Below are 19672 nucleotides of genomic sequence, written 5' to 3'. Positions count from 1 at the left end.
AGATAATCTGCAATGAAATATTTTGTTATTTTAGTTAATTTTAACATTTGTTACCTAAAAACTGCTTATATCACACTAAATTAGTAATTAAAAAATATTTGGTCTAAAAAGGGGAAACCCTCAAAACATCCGTCATCTAAAGGCCCCTAAAATTTAATCTATACAACAGACAAGCATTCAATAAAATAAATACTACCAATACCTTCAGGTGGGTTTTGACCAACTTTTACAAAATCGGCACCACACTAAAAATATAAAAACAGTTCACTGTCAGTTAATAATAAAATAGAAAGATGTTTCAGTTTTATTTTATTATGCAATAAAATAAATACTTTTATATAAAATAAATTAATTTTTGAAAAATATCAAAATGCCAATAGTAAATTTATAAGTACTTTCACCTATGAAATTCAAATGCATTTTGTTTACAAATGCATATCTACTTTTTTATTATTTTTTTCAATCAAGTGTTTTTAATATAAAAATAAACTTAAACCCTCCCACTTATTTTAAATCAAATTTCACTGACTTTCCTATTTAATTAATTTACTAACAGAAATTTCACCAATTAAAATAATAACATATTATTATTAATAATATAATTAGCTAATGTACAAAGAAATAAAAAATAATTAATCAATTTTAAAGCTATTATCTGTACAGACAATTGTATAGAAAGAAAGTCAATATGAATCTGATATTACATAGTTGGATTAAAATTAGTTAAATTGCTGCCTATGAAGCTTTACATGTTTTACTAGTAATTGCTTATAAACTGCATTTTTTTGTGAGAATATTATAAAATATTATTCATAAATGGAAAAAAGTTTTCATACTTTGAAATTCAAAATCCCATTAGATCCATCATTAAATATTTGAAATTGAAGAGAATCTATATATGACTGAAGTTCTTTAAGTTTCATTGCTCCAACGCCATTTGCACCATCCACATACACTTCAGAAGTATACTTTGCCTGTCTTGTATGGTCCTGTTCAGTACACATTTAGAATTATAAGTTTTTTGTTTCAAATTTAATAGAATACTTTACAAACATATTATATAAAAAACTATTCTTATTTTAAAAATCATAAAGCACTATGAGGCAAAGATGAAAATCTAATGATTCCTTCAATTCAATTTAATTTTGAAGCTTCATGTGCTGTTATTGATTGAATTAATTTTCATAAGAATCAATTGATTAAAATATGTGTGCTTTGGTTTTCTTCGGAATCTGTATTTTGGAATCCTTTGCATTTTATAATGCTCATATAAAAAAACTGTTTATTTTGAAAAGGAAAAGTGTCTTTCACTATGCCATCATAAAATACTGCTTTCTCAATTCATTGCGTTGTTTGTGAATTGAAGTGTTGTTGCTTTTTTTTTAATATGTAGGATAATTCAGTAAAACTTAAGCACTTACTTTGTATTCAAAAAGTTTGTTGTGATCGTGATTAGAGAATCACCTTTAAAAATTACTTTAATCCAATATATGATAAAATATTCTACTATAAAATTCAAACAGAAATTAAATACTTTTCTTTCAAGATAAAAATCGGAAACGGAGGGCTTCAAGTTCAGGCAGCTCAGCAGGGGGGGGGGGGCAACTCAAGTGTCATCCTCGTCATCTGACCAAGGTTCAAAATTACGAAGTCTGTCCCAAAATAGCCCTAGTTTTTCTTTAAAACCGGACATTAATAATATTAAACTATCCCCAAATTAAACTTCAAGATAAAAATTTAAATATTTATTAAAAAAACAGCTCATTCCTTACATAAAATTTTAGGTTATAGTTGAACATTTAATAAATTAGCAAACTCTTTTTCACCTGAAAATAGTAAAGGTATACTCGCCCTACACAAGGCATAAATATGTTTTTTTTAAGAAACAAAAAATTCTTTGTTTCTTATATTTTATTGATGACTTTTAAAAAAATGCTAATTTTTATAATTAGAAAATTCTTTCAATTTCTTTTTTTTTTTTTTCAACATTTTTTTTAAATATGTAAGTATCTGACAAAAATTTTAACCAAAGGTATTTATAATTTTTCATAACTAATTGTTAAACAAAATGAGGCCTTTTTATTATCTTAACTAATAAAATATTAAATTATTTCTTTCAATAAGAAATTAAATACAATGCTGAAATGCACAGTATATTATATATGGAAAAAAGCAATTTATCTTTGATGATACTGATATTCTATTTACTGCCCAATCTTAATTGATAAAAATCACCAAAACTAATAAAGACGATAAAAAACAAAAATACTTTTAACTGCAAAATATATAGTTTTCTTTAATAAAAAAAAATATTCCTAAAAGTTTAAAAATTTACCTGCAGTGGATGGTCAGTCATCTGCTTAATCAATGAGTTGAAGGCACTTGAGAACCTTTTATAATATCCTTCAGGCGTTGGTAGTGTAGGAGTAGAATAATTTGGGAAATTTTGGCACTTCACAACAAAATGCAGCTGAGGTGTTGTCAGCAAACCTAAAGAAGGAGAAATATTTCAAAAAATATTATTAAACTGTGATACTTTTTTTAAATATGCAAATTGTGGAAAAACAAATTTGAATAAAATTTGACAGGCAAAAATATCAACTCTTTAAATGAACAGAATTTATATGGCCATAAATCTGCATTCAAAATTTTAAATTTATGAACAGAATTTTGTGTGTGTGTGTGTGCGTACGTACGGTGCATGTAAATACTTGATTTGATTCAAAGATGTTTAATAAAAGAAAACATAGGGAATATAAAGATAAATTTTATAATCATTAAGTATTTCAATTACAGTTTTAACTCGAAAAAATTCTTCATTGTATAAATATCTATCCACCACCACCGCCAAAAAAGATAGTAAATATCAAAACCTTTGTCTCTGTTATAAAAATACAAAGATTCTTCCAGTTTTGGCATTAACAATATATTTCAAATTTAAACATGTCAGTTTTTCTGGATTAAAAAATTATAATTGTAAAGAATTTCATGATTTAATAAATACATGAATTTAATAAATAAAAATAATTGAGCATGAATTTAATAAATAAAAATATACAAACATAGAATACATTTGCATGTCGCATTACCTATCACAAGTTATGTACAGTATAGCACTGAGTAAGAGTGATTAAATGCATCAACAGTATTATTTTCTTAAAAAAATATCATCTTACAATCTATCTGAAATGATACATCAAAATGCATGATCATAAAATGAACTCTTTATAAATTAAAACAGATTATATTCACACAAAAAAATTAATGGAAAATTTTAGCATTTTGTTATCACATCAAGCATTTATTAATATTTTTCGAACATATTAAGTCTCAAAGCTTCAATCTTGTTCAATAAAAGAACAAAAACCATTTTACATGTCTTAATTAAACTGATCAAGTACACTAAACATCAGTGAAATTATTAAAGACAAAGTGCAGAATTGAAGAAAAGATTTTCATGAAAATGTACCAAAATCTTTCACTTCTCCTTTTAAGCTTTTCACTCCTTCTAAAGCTGCAGTTGCTAAACTTTCACTACTTTTTCTGAAAATAAAAAAATTTTATTCAATAGTACGGCATAAAAACCAAAAAATGCTAAACAATGTTAAGTTTTCAAAAACAAACAAAAAATATAATTATCCTACATTTTTGGTTAATTCTCCAAGCAGTCAATTATATTAAAACAAGCAAAATTAAATTCATAGATATGAGGTATTTTAAGGCAGATAAATCATTAATTTTGAAATCTCAAAAACATTTTACCCACTTAATTTTAAAAATATATACAAATAAATAAAAATAATCTACTTTGTGCTGAAGGTAAAAATGCAAATAGCTGGTTCAATCATTCTCAGTTTGGGTTAAAATGGTTTACACAAATTTGTTAAACACAATAACCGATTGGAGATAAAATTAAGTTGGTGTTGATCTCCCTAGACAAAAATCAATAAGCATGATTGATCCACCAGATTATTAAAAAAGTAAGGAAGATAGGAATTTAAAAATGCACAAAAGTTGTTTAAAGATTTCTATTAAATAGAGACCAGCTTTAGTGAAATGAAATTCCTTTAAATATAGAAATTATTTTCAGTTATTAAGTCACATTCTGTCTATAATAAGTGGCAATAAATTAGCTAAATATTTCATAAGTAATTCAACCAATCACTAGAAAAAAATATTTTGTAAAAATATTATAATGAAAGGGAGGAGGGAATCTTCATAGTCTAGCAAAGCCTGAAAACGTTTTTCATTAAATTATAATTTGTATTTATCTTACTAGGTGTACTATGGAATATATAAATAAAAAAAAGAAAAATTACATTAGAAAAAAAAATGTAATCAATATGAAATATTACCTTGTATCTCTTCCCAAGAAAACATTAGCTTGGATATCATAATTGATTCCACTTGAGCAAGCAATTGTTTTCAAGCAATCACTAAGATATTCATCACTAAATAAAATATATAGGTATAGATATTACATTAAGAAAATAGCAACATAAGTTATTTACAGTAAAGTATTAGTTTAATAACAGGAAATAAAATCGAATAAATCAAACATTAACACAATCAAAAAGTAACTATTCAAAATTATTATTATTAAAATACAATCTAAATCTTTTTACATCATTAGCTATGGCTTCTCTAAGCTTTACAACAATAACGAAAAAAAAAATTCAAATAAAAGCAATTTCAGGTTGTGTTTTTATTTTGAATATACATAATAAATATTATTATGTATATTAGTATATATTATGCATAGTATACAAAATAACATACTAATTTCATAGTATATATATATATATATATATATATATATATATATATATAATAATTATATTTACATAAATTTTTTTCTGTTTTTTATACAATTTTAAATTTTTTTTGAATAAAAATAGTACTGACAAATATAATTATGAAGCATGATCTTTGAATAACAATGTAAAAATGTCAGATATGTAAAAATTATAATAAAGTTTTGTCAATTCAATTATTAAAAATTCAATTACAAAATGTGCCAACTGTTTGGATTAAAATATTTGGTTGGCAGCCAATCTGAAAGACAGAATATACAAAAAAAAAAAAAAAAAAGCAAAATTCTTCATCACTTTAGTTTCAAAAGTAAAAACACCAATTTTTAAAAAATACGAATTTTAATATTAATTATACCATGAATTAGAATTCTAACTTTTATAGTCTAATTTTATGTGTGGTGCAGTATAGCCAATCTGATTCTTGTATCAAAAAAAAAAAAAAAATTAACTCAATCAACTTAATTTTGAAAGCATGTACTTAACCAAAAAGCACTTTTAATAATATAACAAAAAGCTTTGAAAAGAAAAATTGTGACATTTTTTATAAATAACTTGTGACACTTTTTTTAAATTTTGAATTGACTTTCTTTAAATAGAGTAAAAACCTTTATTAAGGGCATGTATACAAAATTTAAGCACTTTTAGAGAGAAAAAAAAAAGAACAAAAGGCAACATTAATGTATTATTTCGGGCATAGAACTACATAAAATGAATTGATGAATGAATGAATTCAATGAAATGAATTAATTACTAACTATCCAATTATACATGAATAAAAAAAAATGTCACCTAATGTAATTCCTAAATATTATTCAACAGTGTTGAAACAACATTATTTAAAATGTTTTAGATTCAAATTTCATTTGTATTCATTTCATTCAAATTCATTAGTAGTATTAAAAAGAAAAAAAAACATTATACCACTGTTCAATTTCATAAAAAAATAAGTCAACAACATAAATTAATAAATACAGCGGGAATAGCCTCTCTAAAATTTTCTCGTAAAACTCTCTAATAAAAGATGATATCTCAAAGAACGCCATGCATGGCATAAGCACACAACAATTACGAAATATTAACTTTTGAATGAATTTATTTTTAAATTGAATCTGTCGTCTGATCCTTGGCGACTTTTCGGCAATTGTTCAATGACATGCGATTAAAAGTATCCAAAAAGCGATTTCGTGTTTCAGACACATTTAACAACCAAATAAAATAAAAATTTGATGCACACACACTTGTAGTCAAAAACTCACATACCAAATTTTACATATGCAAATCAATGTATTTTGGAGTTATAGTGTGTTTAATATTTCTGAAAGTACAGACCTACCGACGGTCAACCTCTTGCTGCATTTCGCTCAAAAGTAAACAGTTGTATACACTACAAATGTTAAATCTGTATATCGAATTTCGTCCATCAAGTTATCTTCGTTTTGCAGTTATCACATTGACTTATTTTCGAACAACCAGATTTCGCAAGAACAGATTTTGCTCTAAATTTAATAGAAATCTACAAATTTGCTATAAATACCATATGCCAAATTTCATCCTGCTAGTTCACATTTTTTTTTTTTTTTTAGTTATCTTTGTCACAAACAAATATACATTTTCCTAAATAAGTTTTTCGAGCCAGGGAAGTCTAAAAATGAAGATTTGTCAATATCTCGAGTTTGCATTTTTTGACAATTAAAATACTTTCTTTATAATTCGTACATTAGAAAATAAAAGTCATATTAATTTTATTAAATACTAGCATCAATGACTGCTAAAATTTTCAATTAAATATTTTATGTAACTTGATCCCAATGGTTTCTTCAGCAATACAAATAAACCAAGGCAAGTTGTTGAAGCGAAAGTTTCAGAATTAGCTTGGCCTTAAATAAGACATGAAAATTTCAAAATTTTGATATAATCTCAAATATATAAATTCTGATATTATCTGAAATAATGAACTTCTTTCGTGATGCATTCATGAGTATAAGTAAATGCTACATCTTTTAAATTCAAGAAACCAAAGTTAAATACTGATTGTTCAAAATTTTTGATAATTTAATTGATACTCCAATGTAGTTTAAATAATATTTTACTGTAGCTTGGAAAGTATTTTAAAATCTACATTTGATTAGCATTAATATATTGACAATTTCAAGAGGTTTTTAATTTAATTTATTTGTAATGAATTGTTTTTTTTTTTAAAGCATTCAGCTTCTGTTATTCCAACTCATTTTATAAATTTATTTTTCTTTCTGTCTTTAAAATTAGTCTTTTTTTTTTGTGAAAGAATTTATTTTGCAAATCACCATTTCCATGAAATATTTTGTCTACAAGATGTTCACTCAGGTCATAGCTCAATAGCGAATTTCTGAACTATTCAAGATACTTTCAATTGAGGAAATGTTCTAAATGTGATAAATATTTTTTTTTATTTTATTTCTATCAATAAGTATACTTTTGATAAAATTATGAAGCCTAAATTTTATATGATCTTTCAGTCCTATGAACAATATTCAGTAAAATATTCTTGACACCCTAACTTTTAAATAAAAAAAAAATGTTTCAATATTGTGCAAATCAAATCTCATTGAGTTATGATACCAATTAGACTATCCAAAATAATTACATTTTTTAAAGCTAATCATTTATAAAAGGTTCCATTTATTTATCAACAAATTTTAGAGTCATTAATCTTTTCTCAATGTGACATTTCATTCAATCAGATCATTATTAAAATTTATGAAAAAAAAAATTTAATGTCTTCAACAGTTGAAGCATTTGTCAGGAAAAAAGTATACCCAAATGAGAATAAGAGGAGAGGTTAAGTAATAATTTAGCTATCAGCAGATAAATTAATCAATGGTGTAATTAATATGTTAATTAGGCTTGACAAAATAATTCATATCACAAGGCAGATCAATTAGCCTGAAGATTTTTTTTTTTTTTGTCATGGAAATATGTAGCTTTTCAATGTGAAGTAAAAAACTTCATTGTGAAATGAGTTGAAAAAATTAAGGTTTCACAAGCAGGTTAAAGCTTTAAAAGAGCATATCACCATTAATACTAATATAATAATTAGCACAAATGTGAAAATTAAAGTATTCAGAAATAAATATCAAAAAAAAAAAAAAGAAGAAGAAGAAGAAGAAGAATATATTATGAGCAATATATAGTCTATAACAATCTATAAATTTTGGGAGAAAGACTCAATAATATGAAAGATACCAGTATATTAATTAAGTAATTCTTATACATATTTTTTTATTAAGATACTGTTGATTTGGAAACAAAAAAAGTATTTCAAATGATACATGCACATATATGAAACAAAATAACTGCAAGTTTTTGCAAATGATAAATAAATACATATAAAAGAATTACTTACTTAACATTCACTAAGTCAGTTGCAAAATCTTCCCACTCTTTATTCAACATTTCCCCACTGGGATCACACAATTTCACTCCATTGTCTTCTTCAGGATTATGTGATGCAGTGATCATTATTCCAACGGTTTTCCCTTTGGAATTCAAACAAACATTGTTCTCACATTACTAAAGACAAATCACAGTAAATGATTTTTTTTTTGTTTAAAAAAAAGGCTTATGTACCTAAAAAAGAAAATGCACAAGTGCTATTAAATAGGAGAGGGATAAAATATTATCAAATAACACCATATTGTTACAAAAATTTTTCTCTACAAATACCGCCAATAAATCGTAATGACGCAGCACATTTAATTGCTAGTTCAGCAGCTTTCTTGCTGTCTAATCCTCCAGTTTCTCTACATGTCGGCGACTCCGACTACTCTCACACACCACTTCTGACGATACACACGACTTCCTTCAGTTTTTCGGCGGCGGGATTCGGCGATTATGGAGCACCCGCCCCGCGAAGCGAGGCTATCTCCTTCCTTGCAACAGATAAGACCTTGCGTCTGAGTGTGCCATGAACTGGTGGCAAACTGAGGTCGATATGGTCCTTCATAGTGACCGGGGAGCAGAGACTGGGAGTGGGAGAGGGGGTGAGTTCTGTTGACCAATGGGAAAGCAGCAAGTCTGTGTAGTAGGAGTGGGTGAGGTTTTCTGGGTTCCGAAGGTCAGGTGGTGGATAAACTATTGTACGAGTTCAGCGAATCAGGAGCTTGCTACGTGGAGGTGGGCGGGAAAGCTGGAGCTTATTCTAGAAGTGCATTTAGGAGGATGAGTTTTCGTTCTGCTTTGGACTTCGATTCTTTTAATTTGGCTGCTATTGTCAGGAGGCCTGGGAGTTCTTTTATTAGTTTCTTGATTTCTTTAAATGCTTCAATCATACTACGTATTTCAGAGACATCCGGGACGGTGGTATGGGCTTTTGTTGTTGGGTTGAACTCAGATGGTTTTCTTTGGTTCCTGGGCCACTGTTGGGATGTAGATTGGGTTTGAATTATTTAGGGATTACTTTCTGAGGGTCTCAGCATATGATCTTCTGGTTCCTGTTGATGTAGATGGGTAGGCAGGACACCCCTTTCAAGAAGCTAAATGTCCTATCTCTTTGCAATTTATACATACTGGCTCCGGAATTTTTTCTTTAATGCTGCAGTCCACCGTCAGGTGATTTCCATTGCATTTAATGCAGCGCGGATTGCATCTGCAATTAGGCGCGTTGTGGTAAAAGCCAGAACATCTAAAACACATCGTGGCTTTGGCTGGTTTCCTATAGGTTTCAATCCTAACCCTCATGTAGGACAGGTGGTTTATGTTGTAAATATTATTGTAGTTTCCTACTTTTTTTATCTCAATCAGGAATATGGGGTGAAAGGTCTGGGTTCTGAAGTTCTTTAGTTGTGAGATCCGTACAATTGCGAAATTTAGTTCTTCTAGTTCCCTTCTGAGTTCATCTTTGTTGTGGTTTCCTGGTAGCCCCTTGATGATAACTTTAATTGGTCTGTTGGTGGGATCTTCGGAGATTATGTATTCTTTTTTCTTTTTATTGAGGATTTCTATGATACCCAGTCTATCCGACTCTGAAATTGTAGTTATCTTGATGAAACCGTTATTGAGCTTACTGTAGGTACCTGGGTATTTTCTGCAGATCTCTTGTAGGATTAAATTGTAGTCTTCGGTTAGTTTTAGGTGGATAGGGGGAGATTCTTTTGTTGACTGTTGTGTCTCGTCTTCCAGGATTTGAAATTTGTTGGCTGTATCTATTGTTGAGTTATCTACTGAGTTTCTTCTTTTAGCTACGTGTTTTTTGTCAACTGGTTGGAAGGGCTGTTCAGTTTCCATCTCATCGTGATTTCCAGGGTCAGCTGAAATTTGATTCTTTACTGCCTGTCTAGCGTATTTTTTGGCATCAACTAGTTCCTCTACCGATTTAAAAATAAAGGAGTTAAAGTTAAACCTCTTTTCTGGGTCTTTAATGTAATTTCGTGAAGCTGATGAGCAACTACTTGAGCGTCCGCTCTCACTACAACTGTCCTCATCGATGGCTGAGGACTGAATGTCGAATGAACAGAAAAAAATGCGACTTCCTTCAGTTCCGAGTGCCTGTCTTTTATAGCTCCGGGAGGCGGGGCTAGAATCTTCAGGCCAATCAGGGCGTACCTGGGTGCATCTCGGTTCTTTGTGGACGGATCGTGAAAGTTCTCGAACTTTCCAGTATGATCCATTTAGTCGCCAAACTCGCCAAATGGTTGCCAAGCTATGAGGTCATTGACGCGGCCCCCGCTCAGCACGCACAAGACAGATCTTACAACGGTTTTTCCTCACGATGACACTATTCGTGCCGGGTAGCAAAATTACAGATTTGTAACATTGCTCCCCTCTTCAAAGACTGACGTCCCCACAGTCCCACTTCAATCCAACAGCTGGCGTAGGCTTCCGAATGATGTGATGATGTTGATGCGTTTAGCGACTCCCATACTTTCGAAGATGACATCATTCACTAATTTGGAGGCAACTAAAGATCCATCCGAACCTTCTCAATTCTTTTGACACGGACCTCTTCGTCGTTTCGGATTGTACACCCAGACTGGATTTTTCTTCCTAAAATGCAATGTGTCCCATGGAGCCAAACGCCGGATCTTAGCATAGTTCTCCGGAATGAATTCTTGCCAGGCTGGTCGGTTGGACACTTTGAACTTCTTCTATCGAACCAACCGTATATCAGGATGATCCAACAGTGCCTTCTGGAGTCCACTTGAAAGCCAGGGATTCGCATTCGTCGGCAGAGCTTTCACGGGAATATTTCTAACTATTCCCGACTCATTCTCGACACTTGAGAACTGCCCATAGCTTCAAATGCAGGATCTTCTGAAGAGGACATCTGCCTTTACGAGAAAGGTTCCTCTGTGACGACGTAACTCGACCAGATGCACAGGAGATTCCTCGGCTCCTACTTACATGACATTCCTTGGAAAGTCCACATCAAAGCCGAATTCTTGAGAGAAATCGAGACCGAAACTACAGGGATCAGCGATTCCAGCCACGTAGTCTTCATCCGTAGCACTCTGCAAGGAGTTACTAAGAGACTTGCAAAGAAGCTGTCCTTTTAACTTCTGGGATGAATCCATTCCGAACAGGGTCGCATTAACACCTGCATCCATAGGCATCGAGCACGAGTCGCCACTAACAGACCCGTCCAAACAGAGTTCATCTTCTCCATCCCCAAGTGTTTGCTTATTCGATTCCACTTCAGGGAACTCATTCGGAGAAGCCTGTTTCAGCTCTGCCATTATTTGACAGTCTCCCTGTTCGTGCATCTCCTTATTGAACTTCGGTTCATCCTCCGGATGGCTAAACTCCCTTCCGGTGACACCGGTCTCCATTCGATCTTCAGTCTTTTCTTCTTTCACTTGGCTCTCGTTTTTCCCTTCATTTTTTTTTTTTTTTTTTTTTTTTTTTTTGTGATAACTTGGACATCTTCGATTTTATGACCTTTATTTTCTAAAATTTCTTTCTTTAATTCATTCTTTATTTCTTCATATCCGGCTTTCAATTCCTCTTGTCCTTTCTTCAACTCTGCCATCATGGCAAGTAACTGCGAATTTTTTATCCATTCCTCTGGTCCAAGGCATACACAGGAAAATCCAAATAACCTCACTTCTGACACCAAATGTTACAAAAATTTTTCTGCTACAAATACCGCCAATAAATCGTAATGACGCAGCACATTTAATTGCTAGTTCAGCAGCTTTCTTGCTGTCTAATCCTCCAGTTTCTCTACGTGTCGGCGACTCCGACTACTCTCACACACCACTTCTGACGATACATACGACTTCCTTCAGTTCCGAGTGCCTGTCTTTTATAGTTCCGGGAGGTGGGGCTAGAATCTTCAGACCAATCAGGACGTACCTGGGTGCATGTCGGTTCTTTGTGGATGAATCGTGAAAGTTCTCGAACTTTCCAGTATTATCCATTTAGTCACCAAGCTCTGAGGTCATTGACGCGGCACCCGCTCAGCACGCACAGGACAGATCTTACAACGGTTTTTCCCACGATGACACTATTCGTGCCGGGTAGCAAAATTACAGATTTGTAACAATATTTTAAACTTGTCAATGACATGTGTAAATGATACATGTACTTTTATGATTCTAAGGCTAATAAATCTTTTTTTATTAAAATAAACAATTTATTTTCAATTTAAAGTTATTTTACAAAATGCTGATTATTAATATTTAAAACTTAATTCAGTTCAAATAAATAGATAAGATGTTGTAATTATACTCCATTTCATCATAATGGATTTTGACAAAAATAAATTTTGTTGTTGTTTTTTTCATATATAATTTAGTAGTTCATATAAATAATAAGATTTTTTTTATTAATTTTAGATCAATTTTAACAAAGAAATTATAATCAAACAATTATAAAAAAGTTATTTTATTTGAAACTAAACTTTTGAATAAATATTCATAATTATATTAATATAGTTCTTAACTCCTATTCATAAAAATTTATGCAGTGGTGATTGAATAATAAAATGCCATGAACATGCAAAGTTTAAATAAATGTATCTGAATGGATATTATTTTTATGCTTGTTTATAAAAAATATGGTACAATATGTTTTAATCAATTTTCATTTAACATTAAGAATTATTATTTCTTTTAAAATTTATTTTCAAATTTAATTTTGCAATAAAATTTTCAATGTATAGAGACATTTAAAATCCCATTCTAACACTTCTGGAGTTGTAATATCTTTCCCTTACAAATTTAGCAGCTGAAACAGATTTTCTTTATTATTGCATATGAGAAACAGCAAAACAGTATGAGTTAAAAGGCAGTATTTTGAAAAGTTATTTTTTCTAGAAAGACAGGAAACTTTTTTCCTGGATTTTTTCTGAAGGCAGAAAACACTAAAAGGAATTGCATTTGAATACTGATGATTAATATTTGAAAAATAGTGATTATTTTTATGAATGAAAAAGTTATGGACAATTATGTTTTGCAGTACCAATGCAAGAATTGCATCTGGATGTATTTATGTACCACTGATATGTCCTTATTAGGCTGCTATCAACTACATCATATAATAAAATGATGATAATTGTTTTGTCTTTTTCTATCAAGTTAATTGATAGATAATTTGAGCTATGCATGTTTGTTTTTCAACCTTACTATATATGATCCAATCAGTGGTGTAGTGATCGGAGGTATTTCATGTCCTGGGCACCAGATCTATGAAGTGCCACAGGAATAAAATTTTACTGGATTTATAACATTTTTGAAATTAAATATCACAAAAGAGTAAGGAAATACTATCATGCCTCTGGCACTATCTATATTCATTAAATCACTAATGACCAATAATAAATAATATTATGCCTCAGGTACCTATTACACTTGCTATGCCATAGGGTTCATTGAATCAGTATTACAATTTTAATGATTTTATATACCTTTTAGAATAAAAACTGGGATTGCAATAACCTTGTTTAGAATAAAATTAGTATAATTAAAGTAACAATAATCATAATTAATAAAAATTTGTAGATATGCACGAACTGTAATTGTATACAATGGATTTTATGATATAATTATAGAGGTGCAGTAACTTCAAACCTTCATGTACTGCAATTTATATTCACATTGCTTACATTTTGCCAATTCTAAATAAATTTTCAACAGTTTAATGCTTAATTTATAAATTAATTTACTTTTTAATTTTTTGCTTATTCTTTCCATATTGCTTATTACATTGATAAAGGTTCATAAAACCAAAGTAAACTATAGATAAAAAAATAATATGATCATATACTGATTAGTTGAAACAAATATATATATCCAGGAAAATTATTTTCTTATCCGTTCATAAGAAAAATTTTAAAGCACAATTAATATAAAAATATGTGTAAATAAATACTACTGATAATTGCTATTAGTAAAAATTCATTCTTTTTGTATTGTTTCTTTTTTTAAAAAATCAAGGACTTTTTTTTTGTTGCTAATCACAAAATTTTTTATCTATTTAAATCTATCAGTTGCATGTAATCTTTCTGTATTCATAGGTTAGAATAAAAAAATAAAAAGTTCTTTTTTTTGTTTTTGAAGTGCAATATTCATGTTTTAATGCAGTAACAAGAATTACTAGAATGAAAAAAAAAATGAATTCTATCACATTTCTTTGCTGGTGTGCTGTGCTCCTGCTTTAGTTTTGATCAGACTTCTTAATTATGAATTGCAATGCTAAATATGATTGTAAATAATGATATTGATACTTCAGAAATTTTGTATTTGTTTTCCATTAGATTTTCACCAAATGTTAGTTTTAAAAAAACAGTTAAAAAAATAATTTGGATAACAATATATTTCATTTAAATTTAAAGACAAAAAAACTAACTTTTTTTTTTTTTTACAAAGAATCAATTATCTTTTCTTGTCTTATTTATTTTCAGTTTTTCTTATAAGATATTGTTTCCTAAAGGGAACTGTATTCCTCTATTTCTAACACCTCTATAACTGTATTTTTTATAATTCTTCCATTCAAATCAAAAACAGAGTAAGTTAAAAGCTGTACTCTATCACTGTTCATATATGATAGAAGACAATACAAGACTGGAATAAAATACAATCCATCAAAAGGGTACTTTTTTTTTTTTTCAAAAACTGATTAAGTTTTAGATAATTTTATTTTCTAACTCTCTGCATCTCTCTGTGAAACATTAGGAGAAACTATGAATTTAAAGAGAAACTTGAGACATTGAAGAGAAGCTTAAAACATTTAAGAGAAACAGAATTAAATTATTGATGAATTTAAACATAACAAACAAATTTGAAATAAATTACAAATTCAATTTATATACCAGAAATAATTGGAGGTACTGCAGTTACTGAATGCTATGTATAAACTGACCCTGATTGAATTTATGTGATATCACCATAAATTAATTTAAAATATTAACAGTATTAGAATATTTCTAAAAAACTATATTAGAATATACTAGTTTCAAGAACAAATAATTCATGCGCAAACAGAAATATATATTATCAATACATAAAATTATATTGATAAATATATAAGGTAAGTAAATAAAAGAATATGTATGCAAATAAGCCATTATTATTAAATATATTTAGAGGGATAAGCACATAATACAATATGAAAAAACAATACACAGTAAAATCCCTTCTAAATTTTATGCCACTGAGGGAAAAAAAAAAAAACAAAATCCTGCAATTTATAAACATTAAATTTTTTTAAACCTAATACAATTCAATCAAAATTAATAGTAAGAAAAATTAATAGCTATAATATTAATCTATATTTCAATTTACTTTTCATTTTTAATAATAACATTTGTGACAAAAGGAACTCCTGAAATTTTGTACTTGATAAAAATTAGTTGAACATATCCATTTAAAAAAGAATAGAATTATCAGAAATATATTATTGTAATATAATAATATACAAAATATTATTTGATGATAAAGTTATGTAGGTTACAAATATTGATGAAAATATACCCTGTTTTTCTTTTGAACGCAGAACAGCAAGTAGGCCCATACGATACATAACATGAGGCAATTCAAATGCCCTACAAAAATTTAAAAACATGTAAATATAATTCACAAAAATACTCTTTAAAAAATTTAACTGAAAATAAGTTTAAAATATGTGCAAGAAAATTCCAAAGCATTCTGAAAAACTTGATAATATTAATCAATTGTAAATTTATCAATACAAACCATTATTATTCCAAATTTAACTACTATAAATGTAACACAAAATTATAAATAGCAATACAGAGATAAGGATATATATTTAATGTAGAAACATATGATCTAAAAGAGCAAAGAAATAGCACAATAGTATAATAAATTTTCAAAAAAACCCACACAATCTACATGAATAGTTTGTGCACTCAAAAAAAGAAATAAAAATATACAAAAAAGGAGACTTAGAATGTATGCCTCTGGAGCATCTTCTGCAATGTTATGCACATGATATACAATAAAATATTTTTTGAAAACTTATCTACAATTATTCTTTTGGTATACTAGTAGCAGTAATAATACTCCTGACTCTTTGCTTCTATGTTACATTAGTATGCTCAACCTACTCCTGTAAATTTATTATAGTCCTTCCAAAACAACTTTTATATTTGTTTTATATTTTTGTATAAAATATTACAGTTTTTAAGACAAAGGAGTATAACCAATTATTCATTTTACTATAGTTGCTGAAAAATAATATATTTAAAAGAAATTACAAATCATTTTCAGACAGAGAATACATTAATCTAATATATAACCTCTTTTTTTTATAAATAAAGTAATTAAATAAATTTCCCAGTATAAAAGAAAAGAAAGATGAATTTCTGCATTGTCTTTAATAGAAAACATAATAAAAATATGTTATTAAACTATGTAGTAAAGATATAAAATTTCATTGACACATGCAACCTTCTCCTTACACAGCATGCAATTTTATAGTTAAAAAAAAGAAAGCATGATTACTTTTAAATATGATATACAGGGGCTCAAACAATTGAGAGGACACCTTACTTTTACTTGATAAATTCGACTTTCAATTTAAATAACACATTACCGAGAAGAGAGAACATGTTTTTATTTTTATACATAACAAATGGTTTAATTTAAAGTACAAACAAAGAACAATCAACAAAAAATTGCTAATTTGAAAAGCTTCAGAAGCATTTTAAATAAATTTTTTGCTTAAAAAAATTTTTGCTTTAATAATTTTTTGCTTAAAAAAATTAAGAATATACCAATGAAATTTTTTTAATATCTTGCATACAAAGAAAGTGTCAATATTTAGTTGTATGTTTTTTGGATTTTATAATGATCTCTAAACGTCATGGTACCGATTTAATCATTTTTTGGTAGTATCTGAAGATATTTTACTCTCTTCTTCTTGCAATAATTGTTTTAATTTGGTTTTGTTTCTAATTTTATGTTTTTAAACCACTGTTCTGAGTGTGGTCCACAAATTACAATGACATTGATGTCGGGGGACTGTGGTAATGTGTGTAACTGCTGTTTGCAATTTTAAAAAACCAAGTTTTGACCTTATGTGCAGTTTATTTGGAGTTGTTGGCCTACTGGGAAATGAAATTTCCCTCTAAACTCAAATCTTTAGCACAATGCAAATGCTGGAACTGCATGAAATGAAATTAGACAAGTTAAATATAAAATGTGAGTTGTTAGGAAAAAAAAATGTTTGTCACCTTGCAATCAGAAAAAGCATTTGGATTTCGCAAAAAGTCCTTAATTGAAGACCAATAACTTTTGGTAGAAAGTTATATTTAGTGATGAAAGTAAATCAACATTTTTGGCAATAACAGCAGTCGCAATGCTTTGGATCCAAAAAATAGTGCTATGCCAATAGTGCTTTGGATCCAAAAAATTTACGTCCTATAGTTAAACACTGTGGTGACTACATCATGATTTGGGGTTGTGTCGCTACATCTAAAGTAGGAAATTTTTTTATGGATGGCATTATGAACCATATAGTTTATTGGAATATACTTCGCAGCAATCTAAAGGAATGTGCTAAAGATTTGAGTTTAGAGAGAAATTTCATTTCCCAGTAGGCCAATGACTCTAAACTGCACATAAGGTCAAAAGATGTTCTTTTTTTATTGTAAACAGCAGTTACACACACCACCACAGTCCCCTGACATCAATATCATTGAAAAACTGTGGGCCACACTCAAAACAGCAGTCCAAAAACACAAAATTAGAAACAAAACCCATTACCCAATTTTAACAAAACCTATTTAAAACAAGTGCTGCAAGAAGAATGGGACAAAATATCTTCAGATACAATAAAAATTGGTTGAATTGGTACTACGACATTTAGAGCCCATTATAAAAGCCATAAGACATGCAACTAAATATTGACACTTTCTTTCTATGCGAGATATTACAAAAATTTAATTGGTGTATTCTTAATTTTTGAGGCAAAAATATGCGTATGTTTATTTAAAATGCTCCCAAAATTGTTCAATTTAATTTTCCATTGATTTTTCTTTATTCTTACTTTAAATGAAACCATTTGTTATGTGTAAAAATAAAAACATGTTTGTGCTTCTCAGTAATGTATTATTTATAATGAAAGTCAGATTTATCAAGTAAAAGTAAGGTTTACTCTCAATTGTTTGAACTACTGTATATATTCTACTGATAGCATTTGAAAGAATATATTTTTAACATATTACACAAAACAATTTCTTTTTTTTAAACATATAGCAATATATGAAAAAGGGGATAAAATGTTTTAAAAAAAAAAGCTTCTTAACATTAAAATGGTATTTATTTTAAATTGTATATTTGAACTTTCTGGTTTATAAACTGGAAATTTCAATAACAAAAAAAATATAAAAATCAACATTTCGAAAATATTTTAGTTACCATATTGGCGATAGATTCTGGAAAAAAAATTTCTTAATATTAATCAGATGTTGTTTAACTTGTTTATTCATAATTAACCTCCAAGAATAGAAAATCTAACAAAAACATTAACTCTTACTTCTCTCGAAATCCTGCAGTACCATATTGAAGAATTTTAGATGAGAGTTTTGGATATTTTTCCTTTCCTAAAGATGCAGCAAGTGCAAAATCTTTTTCCATTTTTAATGTATATAAAATTTTGCATGTAAGAAGGTATTTAAGAATGAGAAATTTTCCGCCGACGTGGAAAAATTATGCTAAAATAATAAGATGCGAAGCAAAGCGGAAAACTAAATATCACGGTAAGCCGCTCAAGATTAACTTGACAAAATGTCAAGCCGATTTACAATGCTATGCCCTAAATATTTACATATCCAGTTCATTCCAAGATCCTTTCCACGCAGCTGATAAAATTCCAAGCAATAGTTTCGTTGCTATAGTTACCGTTCAGTCGTGTGAATTAATTGCACTTATTTTCATGTGCATCAAACATTTGAAAAAATATGCAGAAATTAAATAATGAAAAAAAAATACTTTTATTTATTACTATGAAAACAAACTGTAAGCAATGCATGGAATTTTTGTCATTTTAGTGGGTCAAGAATTTTTTTTTTTTTTTTTTTTTTTTGTAAAATAGTTTAACTGTGACCATGCCTGTGCTACCAAAATAAATACGATTATTTTCTTACATTTTTTCAACTTTTAGGCTATAGAATGATTATTAATTTAGTTTTTAAGTAAATTTATAAAATTTTATTTTGCTTTTTCTAGCTATTTAATATTATAAGGTTATATTTTAACTCAGTGCTGTTTTCAGTAGAGTCATAATGCTCTTTAAAATTTGTGAAGATAAAAGCGCTCTGAAACTGGTTTAATAACCTAAAATGTACATGTTGATAAGTTTTCAATCTGAAATTTCAGAGAGCATGCGATTCCTGGAAACAGCATTTATCTATAGTTTTA

General features: G+C 28.7%; 1 protein-coding gene across 1 annotated transcript in view; it reads right to left on the bottom strand.

Annotated features, from left to right (window-relative positions):
• The window catches only part of LOC129971554 (phosphoacetylglucosamine mutase-like), a 54103-nt gene extending 34967 nt beyond the window's left edge, over nt 1-19136 (bottom strand). Inside the window, exons 1-8 of the mRNA XM_056085429.1 lie at nt 18789-19136; nt 15761-15831; nt 8197-8329; nt 4356-4451; nt 3470-3543; nt 2336-2490; nt 837-989; nt 203-245 (exon numbers count right to left, since the gene is read on the bottom strand). Coding sequence (XP_055941404.1) covers nt 203-245; nt 837-989; nt 2336-2490; nt 3470-3543; nt 4356-4451; nt 8197-8329; nt 15761-15831; nt 18789-18889 — 826 coding nt within the window. The 5' untranslated portion in view covers nt 18890-19136. The remainder of the gene's footprint in view (nt 1-202; nt 246-836; nt 990-2335; nt 2491-3469; nt 3544-4355; nt 4452-8196; nt 8330-15760; nt 15832-18788) is intronic.
• Nucleotides 19137-19672: the final 536 nt, after the last annotated feature.

Source organism: Argiope bruennichi, chromosome 6 (genome assembly GCF_947563725.1).
Source record: "Argiope bruennichi chromosome 6, qqArgBrue1.1, whole genome shotgun sequence".
Taxonomy (NCBI): domain Eukaryota; kingdom Metazoa; phylum Arthropoda; class Arachnida; order Araneae; family Araneidae; genus Argiope; species Argiope bruennichi.
This window is presented reverse-complemented; position numbering and strand designations above follow the sequence as displayed.